At 43.5% G+C, this 21,019-nt stretch overlaps 1 protein-coding gene across 1 annotated transcript; it reads left to right on the forward strand.

Moving 5' to 3' along the window:
- Positions 1–359: 359 nt before the first annotated feature.
- Positions 360–18,909, forward strand: ADCK2 (aarF domain containing kinase 2). The gene is made up of 8 exons (XM_060245671.1): positions 360–1,971; positions 4,200–4,346; positions 7,674–7,802; positions 9,484–9,579; positions 10,178–10,429; positions 14,664–14,792; positions 15,705–15,758; positions 18,347–18,909. The coding sequence occupies exons 1-8, from the start codon at positions 991–993 to the stop codon at positions 18,488–18,490; spliced, it is 1,932 nt and encodes a 643-aa protein (XP_060101654.1). The 5' UTR covers positions 360–990; the 3' UTR covers positions 18,491–18,909.
- The last annotated feature ends 2,110 nt before the right edge of the window (positions 18,910–21,019 follow it).

The following is a 21,019-nucleotide window of genomic DNA, read 5'->3' on the forward strand; positions in this document are numbered from 1 at the left end:
TGCGGTCTTCTTCTTCTTCACCCTGGCGATTTTAAAAACAAGGTAGTAATAGCCTTCACTGCAGAATCTCATCACTCTCATCTAAGTCTTTTGGAATTAGGACGATGCTTTCGTTTTTAAACGGCCGGAAACCCCCTATCCGTTGTTTTGACTGTACTAACACGGTCGCCCAGCTTTGGACAGGGTTGCTCCTTCGACAGAAGGGGTTCGCCGAAACACACATTCCCCGGCAACTCACCGCGCCGCCGCTCGAGATTGCAGCATCCCCCGCCTCGGAGCCAAAGTCCCCTCACGCGGTCTCTTTAAGAGGAGGAGCCTCCACCTCCCACTGCATTGGCGGAAGTCGCTGGAACTGGAATGGTGCGAATCGTTTTGGTTCTCCCGCGGCGTTCTATGGCATCATTGCAGGAACCCCATCGAAGACCACGTGGAGGGCTGAGATCTTGACGCGGAAGCTGCAGAGAGAGCCCAGATCCAGCGTTGCCTTTGAGAGCCGAGTTGTCATCGGTGCCAAGAGGAATGAATGAATGAATCGATTTCCCCCCAAAAAGCAGCCTGGGCCGGAGATCAAAGCAGAAAAGGACGCGATTTTGCGATAATGAGCAGAGTTCAACGTGGGTCAGCAGCACCAACAACAAGGCGGAGAACTTGTGTCGGTTTGGAGAAGATGGATGAGCTTCGCGTCTCAAGCCGTCATTAATCCTGCTAGAAATCAGGCCTGCCCCATCCAGGGCGCCCTGATGGGCAACGAACCGTGTAATACAGCCTATAAGAACTTGTTTTGGATTCTGTTATGTAAATACAGATTTTGGTAGTGACAGGTTCAGAGGGAGGGAGGCTGGGTGGGGCGGCTTTCTATTGCAACAGAGCTGCCTTCATTGCTGGGTATCACCTGTCGGTTCTTAACCTCTAAGCTCTTTCTTCCAGGGATCATTCTCAAATGTTTCCCACAGAGCTGAGAATTTAGTTGCAGCCTCACCTTCCCCCTGGATGTGTCCGATCCAGATGACGCCCTGGCAATTCACTGCCCGGATCTTCCTTCCTAACGTCAGAATACTGCGTTGGAGAAAGTTGTGTTTTCCAAGGAAAACGTGGGGGGCTCAGCCTGCCAGGTTCTTGTCTAATCAGGCCCATGGCTGGGTTCGATCCAAAACCTTGGCAAAGATCACTTTAGGATCTTGCGGGGTGGGAGGGTTGTTTGGCAGTGTGAGCTGTGAAGGAATTCCCCTGGAAGGAGCCTGTGTAGAAGTAGATGTACACATCAGTAATGGTGGGCCTTCAAGTAGTTTCTTCCAATGTATTGCAGCAGCTGTTTCTCTGACTCTCCGTTTCTGCTTTCTGTTGCTGAAATTTGGCCCGTTGTTTTGGCTTTACCCTGTCACCTACCTGTCTCCCACTTTTGCATCATTCTGGTTCCATCTTCTGCTAAAGGCCACTGAATCCTCTGGCCCTACTTACATTAAGCTGGGCCAGTGGGCAAGCACAAGGAGAGACCTTTTCTCGGAGGAGTTCTGCACCAAGTTCTCCAAACTCCACATCCAGGTGGCCCCTCATCCTTGGGCTTACACCCAGCATTCTTTGTGCAATGAATTTGGGGAAAACGGGGGTCAGATTTTCCATTTTGAAAGCCAGGAACCCATCGGCTCCGGCTGTGTCGCCCAGGTGTATAAAGCATACGTGGACATCTCTGCCCTTGGAGAGCCGCTGCGTAAAGATCTCTTGAAGAATTTGACAGTAGATTCTGCTTCGGAAGCCTGGCAGGTGTCTGGGGTCAGGGGACTCTTCAGATGGCTTTGGAAGAATAAGCAGGAGGAGTCTTCAAAAGCAGATGGTGCCCATTGTTTACTTCATGAAGATGGTCGACATGGAAGTGATAATCAGAGCAAACATCTTCCAGAACAAATGTCTGGATATCCTAGCATGCTGTCATCCTCTTCCAAAAGGAGTCAGCTTGTTCCAGTAGCCATTAAAGTAAGTGATGTCTCCAATCGTGTGTGCAATCATATGCTTTTAAGAGGAACAGTGTGGTGAAGTGGTTAGAGGGTTAGTCTAGGTCAGAGACCATGCTTGGAATCTCCACTCTGCCATGGAAACTTATTGAGTGACCGTGGGCTAGTCATACACATTCAGACGAACCTATCTCACAAGGTTGTTGTAAGGAATAAATGGAGGACAGGCAAGTGTTATAAATCACTTTGGGTCCCTGTTGGAGAGAAAAATAGGGTACAAAGAAAGTCAGTTTTTTTAAAAAAAAAACACCTTAAAAGCTTATAACTATGTTTTTTGTATTGACTTTTACCCTGTCCAATTTTCCAAGAAGCTTAGGATGATGGTGTACATGGTTCACCTCCCCTATTCTATCCTCACAACAGCCCTGTAAGGTAGGATATGCTGGGAGAGACTGGAGAGCTTTGTGGCAGCTTGGGGGGTTTGAATCTGGGACTTGCTTGTCCTCTTCTGACCGTCAAGCTATTATACAACACTGATTGATTTTGTGGATAATTTCCTTTACCAATGGTTCAGCTGAATGGAGTGCTAATTAACACATTTCTACAGATGCCTTGGCAACCAGTATCTTCAGGTAAGAAAATGAGAAGATGTTTCTCTCTTGCTTTTCTACTATCTGCAGGGGCTGATGCTACCAGTGCGTATTAGTAAATCGTAATTCAAATTTAACTAAAGAAAACTTATTTACGTACAATAAAATTAAAGGAAAGGAAAGATCCCCTGTGCAAGCACCAGTCGTTTCTGACTCTGGGTTGACGTTGCTTTCACAACGTTTTCACGGCAGACTTTTTATGGGGTGGTTTGCCATTGCCTTCCCCAGTCATCTACACTTTCCCCCCAGCAAGCTGGGTACTCATTTTACCGACCTCGGAAGGATGGAAGGCTGAGTCAACCTTGAGCCAGCTACCTGAAAACCCAGCTTCCGCCGGGGATCGAACTCAGGTCGTGAGCAAAGCTCAGTACTGCAGCTTTAACACTCTGCGCCACGGGGCTCTTCTATAAAATTAAAAGGCATACTCAAAAGGAAGTGCACTGTGAAGAGCTAAACTACTCCAAGGCTCTTGAATGCTGTCTAAGAGCCAAAGAGCCCCTCTAAAGACCTTCAGGGCCTGGTTCAGGGGGGTTTCCACTGGCAAGGTGCTCCATAATATCCATTCGCTATATCAGTGACATCAGCTCAGCAACAAGTATTGTTTTAATGAAATGTATAGCCTGTTGGTTTCCCCAATTAACATATTAATTAAAACAAATAAAAATGACTGGGGCATAATCCACCAGAAAGCTCTGTGTAGGTCCGTCTTACTGAATGGAAGCTATACCAGAACACTGCAGCAGTCTGTTTACTAGAAAAATAACATCTCCAGGTCTGTTTTTACCTGCATGTTTTGTTCTGGTTTGGGGAGCACCCATCTTCTGTTTGTCCTATTTTGATGTTTTGCCCCTTTTTGCTGTGTTCCTTCCCAAGTTTGCTTTGGAACAATCTTTTTGGAAAGACTGCTATCAAAGTGCCCTTGGACACCATGCACCTGGGAAGGTGTGCATTTTTTGCAGGTCCTACCTGCATCAATACCATTTTCCTTAGCTCAGTCTCTGTGACCACTATTCCCTCCCCCCCCCAAACAAAAGAAGACTTTTTTTGGGGGGGGGGAGGTAATAGCTGGATCACTATAGTACTATAGTGTTAAAACACCCTGCTGCAACTGGTTTACAGCTTTCTTTTTTAAAGTAAGTCTCTAACCTTTTTCTCTGCAAAGTTAAAAGGGGGAAGGTACTAGCTGCACACTTCTGTTTATAACTCTACAACCAAAAGGGCTAGAGACTGAACTTCTGAAAAAAAAAATGAAATCTGGGAGCTCCTGTATTGTTGCAGCAGATCATTGTAATGCTGCATCTATCTAGCTGTTACTGATTTCGTTTTTTAAAAAACAGAAAAAATCCTCAGAGGAAAAAATGGTAGACATGGGAACTGAGACAAGGAAAATTGTGTGGATGCTCCGTTGTGACTGAAAATGTCTCTGCAGCAACAGCAGCAACAAAACCTACACAGCAATCACATACATGCAGAAAGCCCAAGTTTGTGAGTGGTTCATAGAATAATCATGAGCCTTACATAATGACTGGCTTGTGGATGCTATATTGATATGTATTCTGTGCCCAGAGAATTGATCTGTCTTTATGTGTGTTGTGCCTAGGTACTGCATCCTGGATTAGTTCACCAGGTTGAAATGGATCTGTTTCTGATGAAGATAGCTAGTCGATTCATTGAGCTTTTGCCTGGGCTCAAATGGCTCAGTCCAATCGAGATTGTGGAGGAGTTTGAGAAACTCATGACTCAGCAGGTTGGAAGATATTCTGCATGGAGCAGGAGGCTGCTTTTCTTTTGGCCTTCTGCAATTTTTTGTTTGTTCACTCAGCCAAATTTCAGAAATGTGTGTTTGCTGAACTGCCTTTAGGGGCATAGATCATTCTATCCTATTGTGTGTATGTGAGAGTGTATATGTTTAATATGTTATGAATAATACAATATTCTTCTCTGCTGTTTTTTGAGTTGGTGAGCCAAATTAAAATATTTAAAACCATAGCACCTAACAGTATAGACGAGCACCAGCATACAAAAGGATTAAACCACAACAAAATTTTAATACATTTCCAGTCAGCTGTGCAATAATTTAAAATGACATTAAAATGGTGCTCAAATATGTCTCACATAACACAGCAAAGATAAAATTGCTGAATCTTGATCTAAGTAAATTGATTAAGAAGTCTAGGGGGAAAAAACATAAGAGGACTGGGTAAAATGCGCATTTTAATTTGTTTATGGCAGGTTTAGTGTACAATATTAACCTTTGTATTTATGGCCAGTTAACAGTAGCCCCTCCCCCCCAGATACACATTTTTATCTCCAGGAAGTTTGCAAACTAATGGTATTAAGGGCTTTTTTTTAAAAAAGGCCAAAATAAATTGAAGAAGAAGACAACTGCAGATTTATACGCTGCCCTCCTCTCTGAATCAGAGACTCAGAGCGGTTTACAATCTCCTATATGTTCTCCCCCCACAACAGACACCCTGTGAGGCTGAGAGGGCTCTCACAGCAGCTGACCTTTCAAGGACAACTCCTTGAACAATACCTGATCCCCTCGTCTGATGAAGTGTGCTTAGAGAGCACACGAAAGCTTACGTTCTAAATAAAACTTGGTTGGTCTTAAAGGTGAAACTTGACTCCTGCTTTGTTCAAGGACAACTCCTGCCATAGCTATAGCTAACCCAAGGCCATTTCAGCAGCTGTAAGTGGAGGAGTGGGGAATCAAACCCGTTTCTCCCAGATAAGAGTCTGCACACTTAACCACTACACCAAATTGCCCTACCTAACACTTAACCACTACACCTAACTTACAGAGAGAAATATTAACAAGTGATTGAGGAGTGTATCTTAGTCTGTTCTCCCACCTCCCTTTAGAAACAAAGACAAGCCAATACAACTGAAAAATAAAAAAAATGTTCAAAATATGCAAATAGTTTTCCAGGACATAAATACTAACCCTCCTGTCATTTTTCATCCCATAAACTGAGGAACCCAATTCCCTCTTACCACTTCCCTTTACAACAGGCAGAACATTAAGCAACATTTGAAAAACAAGATCACATTAACATCCTGCTTACCTAATCCCCAAATTCATTTCATTAATTCACTGCATTTTGATAGACTGCCTTCCAGTCAGTATACTCAAGGACAGAACTTAATGTGACACTTGGTACTGTGATTATTTTCTTGGAGGTTTTATTTTTTACTGGATGACAGCTACAAGGTTTGCTGTTTAAAGGGGAAGGCTGCCTGGTGCAACTCTCTCCCCCCCCCCCCTTGGTTTTCTTGCCAAATATCACTGTCCTCAAGTTACTATGACACACTTCTGGGTGATGTCATCGTGTCAGCGATGTAGTGGGAGGTTCCGGACCGGGAGCTTGGCAGCTCTATATGCAAAGGAGTTTCTGCTGCAAAAAAAAGCTCTGGACAGGATAAAAAAAGCATAGAGATGAAAAAGCAAATGCTGGGATGGAAGGAGAGTCAAATTAGGGTTACCAACAACCTGGAGAAAGAATGTCCTGTTCCTTTAACAGAGGCTTAATATACCGGGTGATGTTATTTACTTCTATGCCATAGGAAGCCCATTTCCACACATTAGGCCTCTGTTAAAGGGACAGGACATTTTTCTCCAAACCTGTTGAAACTCCTGAGGCAAATGATTTCTGGTCCCAGCAGAGAAGGCCTTGCTCTCTGTTTCTGATGTTGATGTAGAATAGTTGCTGACAGGATCTACTCTGGGAAGGGAGGAACCAAACAGGAGCCAGTTCCCAGGGTCTCTCCTCTTCCTCTGTACGAGGGCTTTCTACTTACAGCCACTCGCTAAGTGTTGGAGAGGGAAGAAGAAGATATTGGATTTATACCCCACCCTGAGACTCAGAGAGGCTTACAATCTCCTTTACCTTCCCCCACAACAGGCACCCTGTGAGGTAGGTGGGGCTGAGAGAACTCTCACAGAAGCTGCCCTTTCAAGGGCACCTCTGTGAGAGCTACGGGTGACCCAAGGCCATTCCAGCAACTGCAAGTGGAGGAGTGGGGAATCAAACTCAGCCCTGAGCCCCAGGAGTGGGGAATCAAACCCAGCCCTGAGCCACCTGGTGAGAAGGGCGGCATACAAATTACAAATAAACTAAACTAAACTAAAAACTTCTCCCAGATAAGAGTCTGAGCACTTAACCACTACACCAAACTGACTACAAAGTAAGCCGCCCTGATATTGTAAGCCGCCCTGAGCCCGCTTTGATGGGGTAGGGCGGGATGTAAATCAAATAAATAATAAAGCAACATGCGCTGTGTGAGTCATAGGTAAACTTGCCAGTGACCTGCAGAAAAATTGTCCTGCTCTTTTAATTTAATGTATGGAAGTCAACTGGTGAAGCTTTTTATGCATGCAAAATATGTGCTGTACCACAAAGACAGGTCCCCCTGCTGTGAAGCAGGTCACCCTGTACCTTCTTTTATTGATTGTTTGCACAGAAAATCAGTTCTGAATGATTACTGTACTACTACCATAGTGCAATACGCCAGCAATGGGGTAGATGTTGTATAAGTTCATCCTTTGTGCAGCCAGATCCAGGTGAGTACTTGTATTGGTCTGAAGCAACAAAATAAAGTTTGAGTCCAGTAGCACCTTTATGACCAACAAAATTTTATTCAAGGTATGAGCTTCTTGTGCATGCACACTTCTTCAGATACAGTGAATTGGAAGAAAACAATTCAGACCTACAGACAGAGGTTGAACATCAAATTAGCATATAACATAACGATATTTTGAGACGAAACAAAAATAACAAGTGTATGGGTCAACAGCTGCATGGGTTTAATTAAGGGGGAATAACTGTTGAAGCAATAAATAGGTCAAAATAGGAGATAAATGTGTAAGAGAATCCTTTCTAATTGTTGGAAGTTAACTGAGACTCCTTTGTTCAGCCAGTATGTAAATGTGTCTTTGAAGGGAATAAGAAACCCCAGATTGGCCTGCAAATGCTTTCCAGGGATGATTGTCACAAAAGGTAATTGTGCATTAGTCAGGTCTGGAGTATTGTTCAGACTACATTTCTACTTTTCTTCCTGGCTTGCTTTTTAGATTGACTTGCGCTACGAAGCGAGGAACCTGGAGCGTTTCCACCATAATTTCCGAGATGAGGATTCTGTGAAATTCCCCATTCCACTTCTCCCTTTTGTCACAAGAAACATCCTAGTAGAGACATTTGAGGTGAGAATGTTGCTGTAGAGCAGGCCAACTTCTGCAGTCTCTGGAATGCTTCTGTTCTCCAGGCAGTGGTCAGAATGATGGAAGCGTATTGTGCTGAATACGCCAACCTTTTCATGTTTCTTTAGATTCTTAAATCCCTAAGTCTTTCTTAAATCCTTCAGTGAACTTTAGGTGAGTGAACAAAAAGATTTCCCCAAAAGACTCACACAATCCCACCATCTCAAAGTGACTCTCACCAACCAAGAAGCACAGGCCTTTGCCCTCAAGTGTACAAACTAAACAGAGAGACCTTACAAGGGAAGGGGTATGGAGGCAGAAGACAGAGGAAGGAGGTGATACAGCCCTTAGGCAGCTGGCAAAGACAGCCGGTAGAATGTCTTTCCTCTCACTTCTACTGTTTGGGGGAACTGGCTACACACCGGATTGTTCTTTCTTGCATGTGTAAATTGCCATCAAGTCACAGTGGAGTTATGGTGACCTTGGCAAGAGGCTTTCAAGGCAAGTGAGAAGCAGAGGCTGTTTGCCATTGCCTTCCTCCATAGTCTTCCTTGAAGGTCTCCCATCCAAGTACTAAGCAGGGCTAACCCTGCTTAGCTTCTGAGATCTGGTGAGGTTGAGCTATACCAAGCCAGCTTCCCTCCCTGTTCTTTCATGCAAGGAAGTAATACTGTGGTGGATGGCCAGGCAAGACTGGTTTTCATGAAAGCTTAGATCAGAGGTGGCCAAACTTGCTTAATGTAAGAGCCACATAGAATAAACATCAGATGTTTGAGAGCTGCAAGACATGAACATCAGATGTAGGTAGGTAGGTAGGTAGGAAGGAAGGAAGGAAGGAAGGAAGGAAGGAAGGAAGGAAGGAAGGAAGATAGATGGGGGAGGGAGGGAGAGGTAGAAAGAAAGCAACTTTGACTTTAAATGCATTCTGTAAACCACTGGCTGGCTTGGCTTGGACAAGTGATTTTAAGAGAAAAATGCCTTCTCCAAGCTGGACAACAGGGCGATGGGGTCTTTGAGAGCCACACAATATGTGTGAAAGAGCTACTTGTGACTTCCAAGCTGCAGTTTGGCCACCCCTGGCTTAGATCAAGCCATTGGATTGTATCAAGGAAGGGGACACAGCAGGGGGCTATCAAAAGTCAACTTGCTAACAGCAGAAACCTAAAAGAATACTCTAATGTATATACTTATTTATTTAAATTGAATTGGATTTTGCGAGTTCCCATCTAGGCCTGGATTCTAGGGTGACCACTGACAAATATTTCATTTCATATCCAGGAGCTTGTATCTGTCCAAAATATTGTCTGATTGGGCATCTTTTTTTTTTACAGTTCTTGATCATAAAACCACAACTTCATTAAAGTCAGTGACAATGTTTTGTCTAGCAATGTGGAAGGTAACTGCTGCTGCCAGGCAAATGTGCTTGCTAGTAAATCTCTTGGAATCCAGTGTGAATGACTTCTGAGGAAACATGCATAAGACTGGGCTGTGACAGGCTTCTGAATGGCAGTTGTGGATAAGTGGAAATGTCTCATTCTGAACCCCGTGTAGGCTGTGCAGTCTCAATCGCAGGCATGTTGATTACAGCATCTTTGCTGCTTTCCAAAAGTCATGTGCTATGTTCCTGAAGTGTCAGGAAGGATTTCCACGGGGCTTCCCTGATTCTTCTTGGTCTCTTTTAAAGGCAGCTGCACCAGTGTCTCAGTATCTGCACACCGAGGTCAAAATGGCGCTGCGGCAGAAGTTAGCCAAGATGGGTATAGACATGCTGCTAAAGATGGTAAGAGACCTTGACCTGTTTCTGCAGTCAACCCAGTTAGCTTATCAGCCAGGAAGCTAGAAAGCTGCTTCAACTGAATCCAGTTTCTTCAGCCAGAAAACCCTAATTACATGACTGGAATGAATGACTCGGTGCTCTTGACATGAGTATTGTATTTTGATTGTGGAATGTTGGCATTGCAGATCTTGAAGTTGTTGCCAAGTTAACAAGCTAATAGAATGCATATTGTCTGGAAAGGTCGAGTTACTAGTTTTTTGCAACAACAGTCTTGAATGGGGTCCAGCAAGATGCAAGAATTCCAGGCCCTGAGCCATGGAATGATCAGTCCAGATTTTCTCTGGTTTCTGATGGTGCAGATTATTTTAGATGCACAGATAATGGAAATATATGAATGTAATGTGCATGTTTTCAAATAAGCATTTAGAAATCTGAACTAAATGTACTGTGACTCAGAATTAGACAAGTTCATATGCTCAGTCTGAACTCTCTCATGCAGAAGGAAATGTTCTTGGGGCTGGCTCCTCCCCTTAGCAAACGACTCATTTGACTTCAGAAGCTGTGAGTGCATTTGCCAATGCTGTGATTCTCCATCCCTCAGGTGTTCGTGGATAACTTTGTCCATGCTGACCTGCACCCGGGGAATATTCTGGTTCAGGGAGCACAGCACGCCAGTGATGCCCCTGAGGTCCGGACTAGCATGGTGGACCTGCTTGACACACTAATTTTGGAAGTGCAGCCTTCACCCTCCCCACTCCGACTAGTGCTCCTGGATGCAGGAATCATAGCAGAGTTGCAGGGGAGTGACCTTGAGAACTTCCGGGCCGTGTTTACAGCTGTGGTACTGGGACAGGTGAGGCCTTCTATGTTGTGGTACCCTAAAGAAAAAAGTCATGGTACTGTAATTATGTGCATAGATACTAGGTTATGGATCCACTGGCTTAGTCACTGATGTGCCATGGGTTTGGGACTCTTGGCTCTCACTACTGAATTGGTTTGAACTGATCCTTTGGATTGCTTTTTGCCGCCTCCTTTTCAGATTTTCCTGGTTAGCCTGGAACTTCTGCTGCACTCTACCGCCGTTTTCTGCTTTTACTTTCCAGGCCTTAATATAAAGGCTGCCATTTTCAAATTCAGGACTAGGTGTCAGCTCCTCGAGGAGCTCTGGGAAAGAACCCACAGGAGCAGCTTCTTTAATCGAAGTGGTCAAGTGATGAGAAAATGTCAGTATCCCTGGTGCATCCTTGATGTCCACGGTGACATTGGAAGCCACTGTGGGCTAGTGCAGAAGTGAAGTGCCCAGTTTCTTAAACAGGGTTAAGAGGGGAAGAGCAGGCCATGGGCTTGTATGGTCCAGTTTTTGTTTCCCTGTCCAGTATAGGGTTGCCAAGTCCAATTCAATAAACATCTGGGGACTTTGGGGGTGGAGCCAGGAGCAAGGTTATGACACGCATAATTGAACTCCAAAGGGAGTTCTGGCCATCACATTTAAAGGGACTGCACACCTTTTAAATGTCTTCCCTCCATTGGAAATAATGAAGGATAGAGGCACCTTCTTTTGGAGCTCATAGAATTGGACCCCCTGGTCCAATCTTTTTTGAAACCTGGAGGGTGTTTTCAAGAGAGGCACTGGATGTTATGCTGCAAATTTGGTGGCTCTACCTCAAAAAACACACACACACACCCCAGATACCTGTAGATCAATTCTCCATTATACCTTAAGGGAATCAGTCTCCATAGGGAATAATGGCGTGCCCAGCAGACATTTCCCTCTCCCCCCGCACCGCTTTCTGATGACCCTGAAGCAGGGGGAGGGCCTCCAAACTGGAGGATCCCCTCCCCCTACCTGGGGATTAGCAAACCAAACGGGATGAACACAATAAAGTTAGGAAGCAGGGGAGACGTGTTCTACAAAAAAGTCAATTTCAGTGAAATTTACAAGAATATGCTGCAGTTGCTCAGTACAAAGAATTTTTAAAAGACTCACTATTGAAGGAATATCTCATACTATTTTATAACATATAATGTACATATCCAAAATTATAAATCAAAATTACAATAAAGCATTTGCCATTTTTCATCATGGAAGAGTCCATGTAAAGACTCCAAGGAGTGCAAAGTCTTAGTAGGTGCGCTTTGACCTCTCCTGATGGATGACGATGTTGTCTGTGATGTCAAAAACTACTTTGCAGCAGTTTTCCGAAACAAGGCAGCAAACAGCAAGACTTTATTGGCATAAAACAGATTTAGCAGTAAAATAGCAATATAAATAATATAAAATCCTAGATTATAGAGTACATAGGGAGCTAATATACATAAAATAAGTAAAATATATATGAGTCGAGTTTAGCCAAATTAAATAATTAAAACAAATAAATGTGGTCATTCCAGAATCATTCTCTGTCGTATTTCCATGGCCTGTTGGAGAAATCTAGCCACCATTAAAGTTACCTCAGCGCAAGTGTTATTTAAAAGTTTGTGGACTTTGCCTGAATCAGCACAGCCCAACATATCTGCTAAGATATCTTTCAGGTATATACAACGAATATCATCATAAAGAGGACAGTTCAATAATACATGGGAAATGGTTTCAATACACTTGGAATTACAAGGACAGTGTCATTAGAGTACTCAATCCTGTTAAATCTACCAAATAGGATAGCAGATGGTAATGCATTACATCTCATTAACGAGAACGCACGCTGTTGCTGTGGAGCTGGTAGAGAGGAGAAATACGACACTAATTTTCCTACTGAGAGAGGAAGTTCGAAATTCAGCGGGGAGCAAGACTTGTTGACCAGGCTATATAACGTTTGCATTTCAATATCTAGAATTCTGAGCTTAAGTTTCAAAAAAGCATCTTTTAAGGAAAGCATAAGAAGTGAATCTAAATCAATGCCCATAGATTTAATTTTCCTCTCAATAAATACTAGCCAATTTGACAAATTAGATTCTGAGAGCAGTTGATATAAAAGGCTCTCTGAGTCAGAGTGGAAATGTAGCCTTAGCCAGTATTTAAGTGACATTAGCCATGCTTGTGTTTCCACAAGATTCGTCCCTGTTTCTAAACACAAAACTTTGGGAATCCCAGAATTTTCCGTAGGAATTTTGATTGGTCACCTTCAATGTTATTAGCCAAGGCTGTGATCCACACTGGGACCCCATATAAAAGCTGCGGTATCACTTTAGCCTTAAAGATTTTTAGCGCAGCTAGGATAAGCTGATTGCCTCTGCTGTAAAAGAAGCGCTGGATAGCTGCAACGCTAACATTGACTGACTTGTACATTATACAGTTACGATGATTAGTCCAAAGTGTGTTATATTGAAAATGAATTCCTAGGTATTTGTAGTATTTTACTTGTTCTATCTCTTTGCCACCTATTGACCATTGAGTTGGTTTAAGATTTGGAAAAAACAATTTTAGATTTGTCATAGTTCAATAGGAGCTTATTGTTGTTAAGGAAGGTGATAACAGCGAACAAGCAAACGCTTTAATCCAATTCTGGAACAAGATAGTAAGACTGTATTGTCCGCATATAACAGTAAGGGAACATGTCTGGCACCAAGTTTTGGACTATGATGGTCAGTATCTGACAAAAAGGGAGCAAGATAATTAAGAAAGAGGTTAAACAAAAAGGGGGCCAACACACAACCTAAACAAGACAACAATGCTTTGGTTCATGCTTTTAGCTGCACGGACATTAAATGCGCAGATGTGGAAGCAAGACAAAATACCAGAAAAATGGGACTGGATTATGAAAACTATGCATTGGAGTTTTCACATTGGAGTGAAATGGACAAGCTGACTAGAATCTTAAAAGAATATGATTCAGAAAAATTTAAAAATGAGTGGGGTAAATTTCAGATTTCATGATTTTTAACAATAGTTAAATGCAAGAGAAAACGTAAATGGACTTTAGTGAAAAAATGTGATTATGGGAATATAACCTTTCTTATAAGGATAATAATCATAGTTAATGGTTTTTTCCTTATCTTTAATTTACTGTAGTTATAAGGTATTTTTTTAATGAAGATTCTTAAAATGTCAAATTACCTTTTATATATTTTTTTAGTACTTTGGGAATATTATGAGTAAAATGCACTGGAGGAGGTCACGAAAGGGGGGGGAGGGAGATGGAAAATATAATGCAATGTATTGGTATTAAACATTTAGTAACAGTTGAATATTATAAAATGTTGCAGAATAATAAAAATTGTTTTTAATAAAAAATAAAAATAAAAAAACCTACTTTGCAGTACATTGAAGACTCAACACATGAGGCGATGTCTTTATAATGTAGTGTAAGTTATAACATGTTCCCTAGGTTTAAAAAGCCGTGTTTTAGTTGTAGACCTTCCTTGGAGACTTTTTCATGATGAAAAATGGCAAATGCTTTATTGTAATTTTGATTTATAATTTTGGATATGTACATTATATGTTATAAAATAGTATGAGATATTCCTTCAATAGTGAGTCCTTAAAAAATTCTTTGTACTGAGCAGCTGCAGCATATTCTTGTAGATTTCACTGAAATTGACTTTTTTGTAGAACACAGGTCTCTCCTGCTTCCCACCTGGGGATTGGCAACCCTAGTCCAGCATGAGTTCCTTTGATCACTTTTGATTGGTTGCCTTAAACAGCTGAGCACTGTCATTGTTAGGCACTAACCATGCTTAAGCAGTGTTCTCCTCTTGTACAGAGTATGAAGCAGGTTTGCAAGCCTTGGTTATGAGAGAATTCTGGTTAACATTAGCAATAGTGCTGGCATGAGCATAATATTAAATCATAGGAATGGTAAATAAAGGGAAGATTCAAGCTGGAGAGAACTTGGGGTTGACTTCCAGTCCCTGACCCGTGGTAAGGAGATCAAGATTAACTTCTACACTCTGCTTTTTGCATCCTGGCCCATTCAGTCCAGTGGCTTCTTGGCTGTGTAGTTACCAGAAGCAGAAGATGGATTTGAACAGTTGACCCAGTATAGAAGAACAAGAAAACTGGATCCTTTGCAAGCACCACCTGTAGAAGTTTTGCTCAGAAAGGGATGGTGTCCAAGCCTGCCTCATCTTCTTTTTGGCATGATCTACAGGGGGAGAGAGTGGCAGAGTTAATCCTTCATCACTCCCGGGCTAACCAGTGCAAGGATGTGGAGAGATTCAAAGCAGAAATGGCAGAGTTGGTGATGAAAGCCAGGAGCAACACCATAGCCCTGGGAAAGGTCAGTTGCCTAGCTAAATGATGAAGGGGAGGGGGCAGGGCAAATCCAGGAGGGGGCATTGCTCCTAGTGCCCGCATGTGGCTACAGGCCTGGATCGGAATACAGAGACAAGTAAGAAAATGCCCTGGTTCTCTACAGACAAGACAGATGGCTTCGGATCTCTTTATCTGATGTGACTTTTCTCTCTCTCTATTTTGCCTAAATAAAAGGAATTTCAAATGAAAATATGATGTTGTGATTAGAGCAGAAATCCCCAGGCAAGTCATGAAGCTGACTGGGTAATCTGGGGCCAGTCATATTCTCTTAATCTGCTCATAGGAATATTATAAGGGTAAAATAGCAAGGAGCGGGGCTTTTTTTTGTAGCAGGAAATACATAATTTCCTTTGCATAATAGACCACACCTCACTGCTATAGCCAATCTTCCAAGAGCATACAGGGGTCTTAATACAGGGCCTTAGTAAGCGCCAGCAGGACTGGCTATATCAGGGCTGTGTGGCCTAATATGCAAAGGTACTCCTGCTACAAAAAAAGCTCTGGCAAGGAGAATAGAATGATGTACGAGCTACTTGGAGGAATGGCAGGATAAAAATGTAACAATACAGATAGTTGTTAAAAATACAGATAATGGAAATAATGAGGGCTGTCAGTCAAACAGAGATTTTGCCATGTAGTCTGTGCTTAAGGCCATTGGAGAAAAAATGGGACGGGGCGGAGATGCCCATCTGGGATATACAACAGCTTGATAGATGCTCTTGGCTATAGACCAAAATATTCAAAACACACTGAATGGATGTCTTTTTTTTTTACTGTTCCCTACCTGGTTCCATTGCTGACTTTTACGTTTACTGTTCCTAGTTTGTTGCAGTTAAGGTCTCTTGACCAGTGGCACTTCTAACGTTTTGTATTACAGCTCCAAGTAGCGAGCCTTCTATCCAGCGTCTTCAAGTTACTAATGACCCACAAGGTGAGAGAACCAGGTTTTATTCCCCACTCCTCCACTTGCAGCTGCTGGAATGGTCTTGGGTTAGCCATAGCTCTTGCAGAGCTATCCTTGAAAGGGCAGCTTCTGGGAGAGCTCTTTCAGCCCCACCTACCTCACAGGGTGTCTGTTGTGTGGGAGAAAGGTAAAGGAGATTGTGAGCTGCTCTGAGATTCAGAGTGAAGGGTGAGATATAAATCCAGTATCATCATCACCACCATCCAGTTGATCTGTGTTGCCTGGTCCTGTAAGAGTCAGCCAGTCACTGACACCTGGCCCTTGGACAGCTGGCCATCTGACAACTGGATGACTGGAATCTCCACCCTGGGGGCAGAGACAGGAAGCAATTGCTCAGAAGGCATTGCTGGTGTCTCATGGGCGTTGCTATTCCCCCATAAGGCTTCTGGGTAGAGGGAGGGCTATTCGGCATGCCCAGATCTGGTCAGGGCCTTTAAAAGGCTCGAGGGAAGTGGCCAAGAATAGACCAGCTCTGACTTCCAGCTCAGAAAGGAGCAGAGTTCGAGGATGTGAAGTCAGGTGGTGCTCAACACCCTTCCCATCAGCAGCCAAATGGACCCTGGAGCATGAAGGCTGCGCCCTGGGGATCTGACAATAGAAAATTTGATGGTCCTCCATTTATCAGTAGGACAGTGAAGGTGGGGTCCCCTGTGACAAGACAGACATTTCTGCAAACTCAGGATACTTTCCAAGAGTTCAGAAAAATATTAGTTTATAGATTAAAGAAGGGGGTGGGGAACCTAGATGGGATAATTGCTGCCATCTGGTAGGCATGGAATGTTGAAGGCACTTAAGAGTCAAATAGAGCAAAAAGAGGAAACCTGAGGGAGCTGGAAGAAATTAGTTCTGAAGATCCTCCAGCATTCTGGTGAGGGAGATTTGGGTCAGGTCAGGGAGAAATTTCTCAATTATTTACCACCATCTGGACATTTCCTTGATTTTGTAATAATAAGCTTCACCAGAAAGGCAGCTAAAGAGTTCCACTTACACACAAGATCAGAATTAATGCAAGCTTGGGAGACTCCATGGGTATGCAGAAAAAATTAGTAGTCCATACACAGGAAAACACTCCTTTCCCATTCACCTAGTGAGGACTGAGGATGCTTTTTGCACTTGCAATATGGACAGCAGATGAGAATCAGTTTTAGGGGGGAAAGGAAGGAAGAGTAAAACTGATCTATTGATTTGAACACATTTATTTGGCATGTCACATTCAATTGCATAGTCTGAGCCACTTGTATTTCTCAAATCTACAAAATTCAGAGATTTCACAAAGTGTTGCAAATGAGTTAAGTCCCTGGGTGTTGTATTCTGAGTCTACTACAAAAGTGTAAGTAAAAAAAAAAACCCAGCATCTTGTTCCCTCTCTACATCTAAATCTGACATAATTCCAGATGACAACTCAGCCTTAAAGGCTGCAAACTAGACTCTATAAGTGTATGCAGCAGTTCCCAGGGTACTGGAAGTTACATCCGGTAACAAAAGAATTCTGTCTGATTGCATCTCAACCAGGATTTTCAAGCAAAATAAGGCTGCCAGAGTAATTTAAAGCATTTTCAAACCAGTGCACATGACAACCTACAAAGGAAAGTTGGTTGTGGAGGGGGCTCTCAGCCATGACAGCTGGTAGCTGGGAAGAGGAAAACCTTCAGCTGCTGCAGGATCTGAGATGGATGGAAGGAGGTTGTGGATTTAGACTGTAGCTAAATGGTAGACCATTCGTTTTCCATGCAGAAGATCCTGGGTTCAACCCCTGGCACCTCCAGTTAAAAGGACCAGGTAGGAGGTGATGGGGGAAAGCCCTGAGACCTGGGGAGGTCACTGCCAGTCAGAATAGACAACATCACCCTTGATAGACTCACCACAGGGCAGCTTTGTATGTTTTGACTGATGCTGCTATTCCCTCTGACCTCTGTGATCACCATCTGGATCCTGTATTGGCTGTGTTTGCCATCTACCTTGCCTTTTTCATTCCGGCTCCAAGTAGCAAACTCACTAAAAATACTTTCATCTGTTCTGACATGTGACAGCATCCCTAAGCCCTTGATGCTTATTATGTCCTTGTAGATCTTCTCATCCCTTTCCATCCCCACTTTCTCCTCACCTGCTGGCATTTGGATTGTCCTCTTGCCTGGCTGCACAGTCCTCCTTCCTTTGGCCCCAGCAGCATTGCAGGCATTTTCACTGTCTCAGGACAGAGAAAAAAGCTGAGTACAACAGTGGAGATGCTGAGGGGTGGCTACAGGATCATCTGGTTGTGCGCTCCTTCCCTAGTGTCCATGATTACTGGAATGAACCAAGCAAACCTCTGCCCTCTGCCCCTCTTGCAAAATCACCTTTTGTTCCACATGACAGTTGGTGTGTCACATTGTTACTGTTAGCGGGCCATATTCTTTCTACCTAAAATGACTTTAGCCTTCACCTTTAATGTTTGCATTCCTATAACATTTCACACAATGCTCACTTTGTTCTTCATAAGGGGACAAATCTTGAAAACGTGTCCTTTGCTGAAACGGTAACGAGTTTCCTTACTTCTCCTGTCTTTGTGCTTCCAGGTGAAGCTGGAGAGTAACTTTGCCTCTGTTGTATTTGCCATTATGGTGCTGGAAGGCCTCGGCCGCTCGCTGGACCCTGAACTGGATATCCTGAAAGCAGCGAAACCTCTTCTTGTCAAACCTTCAGGTTCCCTCCTGGAGTAGCGGTCAGCCTGGCTCATATGTTTGGAATAGAAGGCAGAAACAGTCTATAGATGGAAGACTTTGCTGAGATTTATTACTCAGTTTATTTGTATCTGGTGCTGAAACCTTCCCACTGGATCCAGATGTTTGGATGTAATGAATGTAGTGCACTATAACAAAGTCAACCAAAAGTGTGTCCATTTTTTAGCTGTCAACAGTGGTAGACTGTCAGTTGGTCTGAAAACCATCGGGAACCTAGAATGTTAAAAATGCCATTAGGGTACTCCATTTGGCCTTAACTACAAAGCAGTGGCTTTTGCCCAACAAGAGGGCCAGGAACAGAAATATGTTGTTTTTTACATATGCTGTTGGTGTATGTTCTTCTAAGTGCAACAATTTGTCTTGGGGAAGGTTGTATGTATTAATAAACGGTTTGAAGTAGGAAGAAGCTGTCTGTGTGGATGGTGCTACCTAGATGGGAAGGACAGTAGGAAGCTGTTTCTGGGATGCTGTGCATTTCCGGCTGTTCAAGTGTGCCTGTCTCTTGCGGAAGCATTGCTACAGCTGGAAAACATTTCCATTCACAGTTCCATTGTCATATTTTCAGCACTGTATTTTGAATGGTTGAAACGTTCTTGCCATTCACAGTTTCCCTCTTCCCTCAGCATCCCTCAGGTTTTTTCCTGCAAGAGGCCATTGAGAACAGGAAGACTGGGAAGACATGTTATTTGGCTGGGGGTGGGTCCAGTACCTTCTGTGTGGATGAGAGGGTCTGTCTGCATACAGTAATTGAGGGAAGCTGCTATTTGAGGGACAAGAATAATCAGGAGACCAATTCTTATATTTGAGGTTGTACCATAATATCTTGGTGGTGATCTCAAGAGACATTTTGGCCTCAGGTTAACAATTTTGATACTCTGAACTATTTCCTCTTAAGCCAGCTGTAGAACAACCAGTCTGCATTTCTTTTTGACACGGATGAGCCCCAGATTGAGTGGAGCTCTGCAAACTTAGGCATTGTTCATGCTTATGGCTAGTAGCATAGCCTGTCTTTACTTGTGTAAGCATGTGGCGAGGGCTGGGACCATCAGGATGCATCCTTTCCACCTCCCATCTTCCTCCTAGGAGATGATGTCATTGGAATGGTCCTTGGGCTGGGTGTAGCTGGGAACTCCTCTCCAAACATGAGCTAGAGGAAACATGCCACCTATAAAGGGACACTCAGGGTCATCCTGCAAACACTGTCCTGGGAGTAAGCTCCATTAAATAGACTTGAGTAGGACTTAAAACATAAGAGAAGCCATGTTGGATCAGGCCAATAGCCCATCCAGTCCAAAAAAACCAGGTGCTATCAGGAGGTCCATCAGTGGGGCCAGGACACTAGAAGCCCTCCCACTGTCCCCCCGCCCCCCCCCCAAGCACCAAGAATACAGACGAGCATCACTGCCCCAGACAGAGAGTTCCATCAATACGCTGTGGCTAATAGCCACTATGGACCTCTGCTTCATATGTCTATCCAATCCCCTCGTGAAGCTGGCTATGCTTGTAGCTGCCAATACCTTTAAACCTGCTTGGGATTTCTTTCCTAAGGATAGCATCTAGCTCCTGAATGCTTGCACTGGTATACTGGCCTGCAATACTGAATTAACATCCTTGTGACACCTGCATAACATGATGATTTGTGACATCATACTAACAAAACACAACAATGAATAAATGGCATCTAAGCATTTATTTGTTTTTGCACCAAAGCTCAGAAAGGAATGGATATGTGCTTTTCAGGCTGCTTACCAGCAACCTCCAGAGTAAGGAGAGTGACTTCCCCTTCTAACCATTGTGAGTCTAGTCCTGATCAACAGGCTGATAACAAGCGTGATGAGAATCTTAAGTCAGGTGCGCCTTATTACCCTTAGAGCATTACTCTTGGTCCCAACAGCTTTAACATTGGTGAAAGTGACCAGATGGCTGTTGGAGGGGAGAACGACTTACACTGTAATACGTTTCTGGCAGGAAGGGCGGGATTTGAAAATATGATAGCCAATTTCATCTCTATAGAAAATTTTCAAGTGAGTTAAGCATATTTGTGGACTTAAGCAAAGTTAATTCATAGGTGGGGAGGGGAAGGAATGAAAAGACAATCCCTAAAGCGTGCCAGCATTAATGAAGAGGACAGGATGGAACCTTGTGACAGATCCAGTCATTGCAACATGAAGGTTTGAGAATGGCACGGCACATGCTTTACACTGAGAATTGCTCCTTGGAATCTCCAGTTGAAAGGTTCTCTGTAGTGTGATTTCAGAATTCCAAAGATACGCACAGGCTCAATAAGGCTGGGGTTCCCTGCTCTAAGCCATTAGCTGTACACAGCCTCAGCGGATGGTTTCACCACCCTCAGCAGCATGCTGAATAGTCCTTGAGAAACACTGCCAATCAGAGCAGACAGTGGGGCTGGATGGACCAGTGAATTGGATCATAAGGCCATTGGAGGGGGTGCACAGCTCAGTGGTACTCACTGCACTGTGTCTAGAATCTATGTTCAATTCCCAGCAT

Source organism: Heteronotia binoei, chromosome 8 (assembly GCF_032191835.1).
Source record: "Heteronotia binoei isolate CCM8104 ecotype False Entrance Well chromosome 8, APGP_CSIRO_Hbin_v1, whole genome shotgun sequence".
Classification (NCBI taxonomy): domain Eukaryota; kingdom Metazoa; phylum Chordata; class Lepidosauria; order Squamata; family Gekkonidae; genus Heteronotia; species Heteronotia binoei.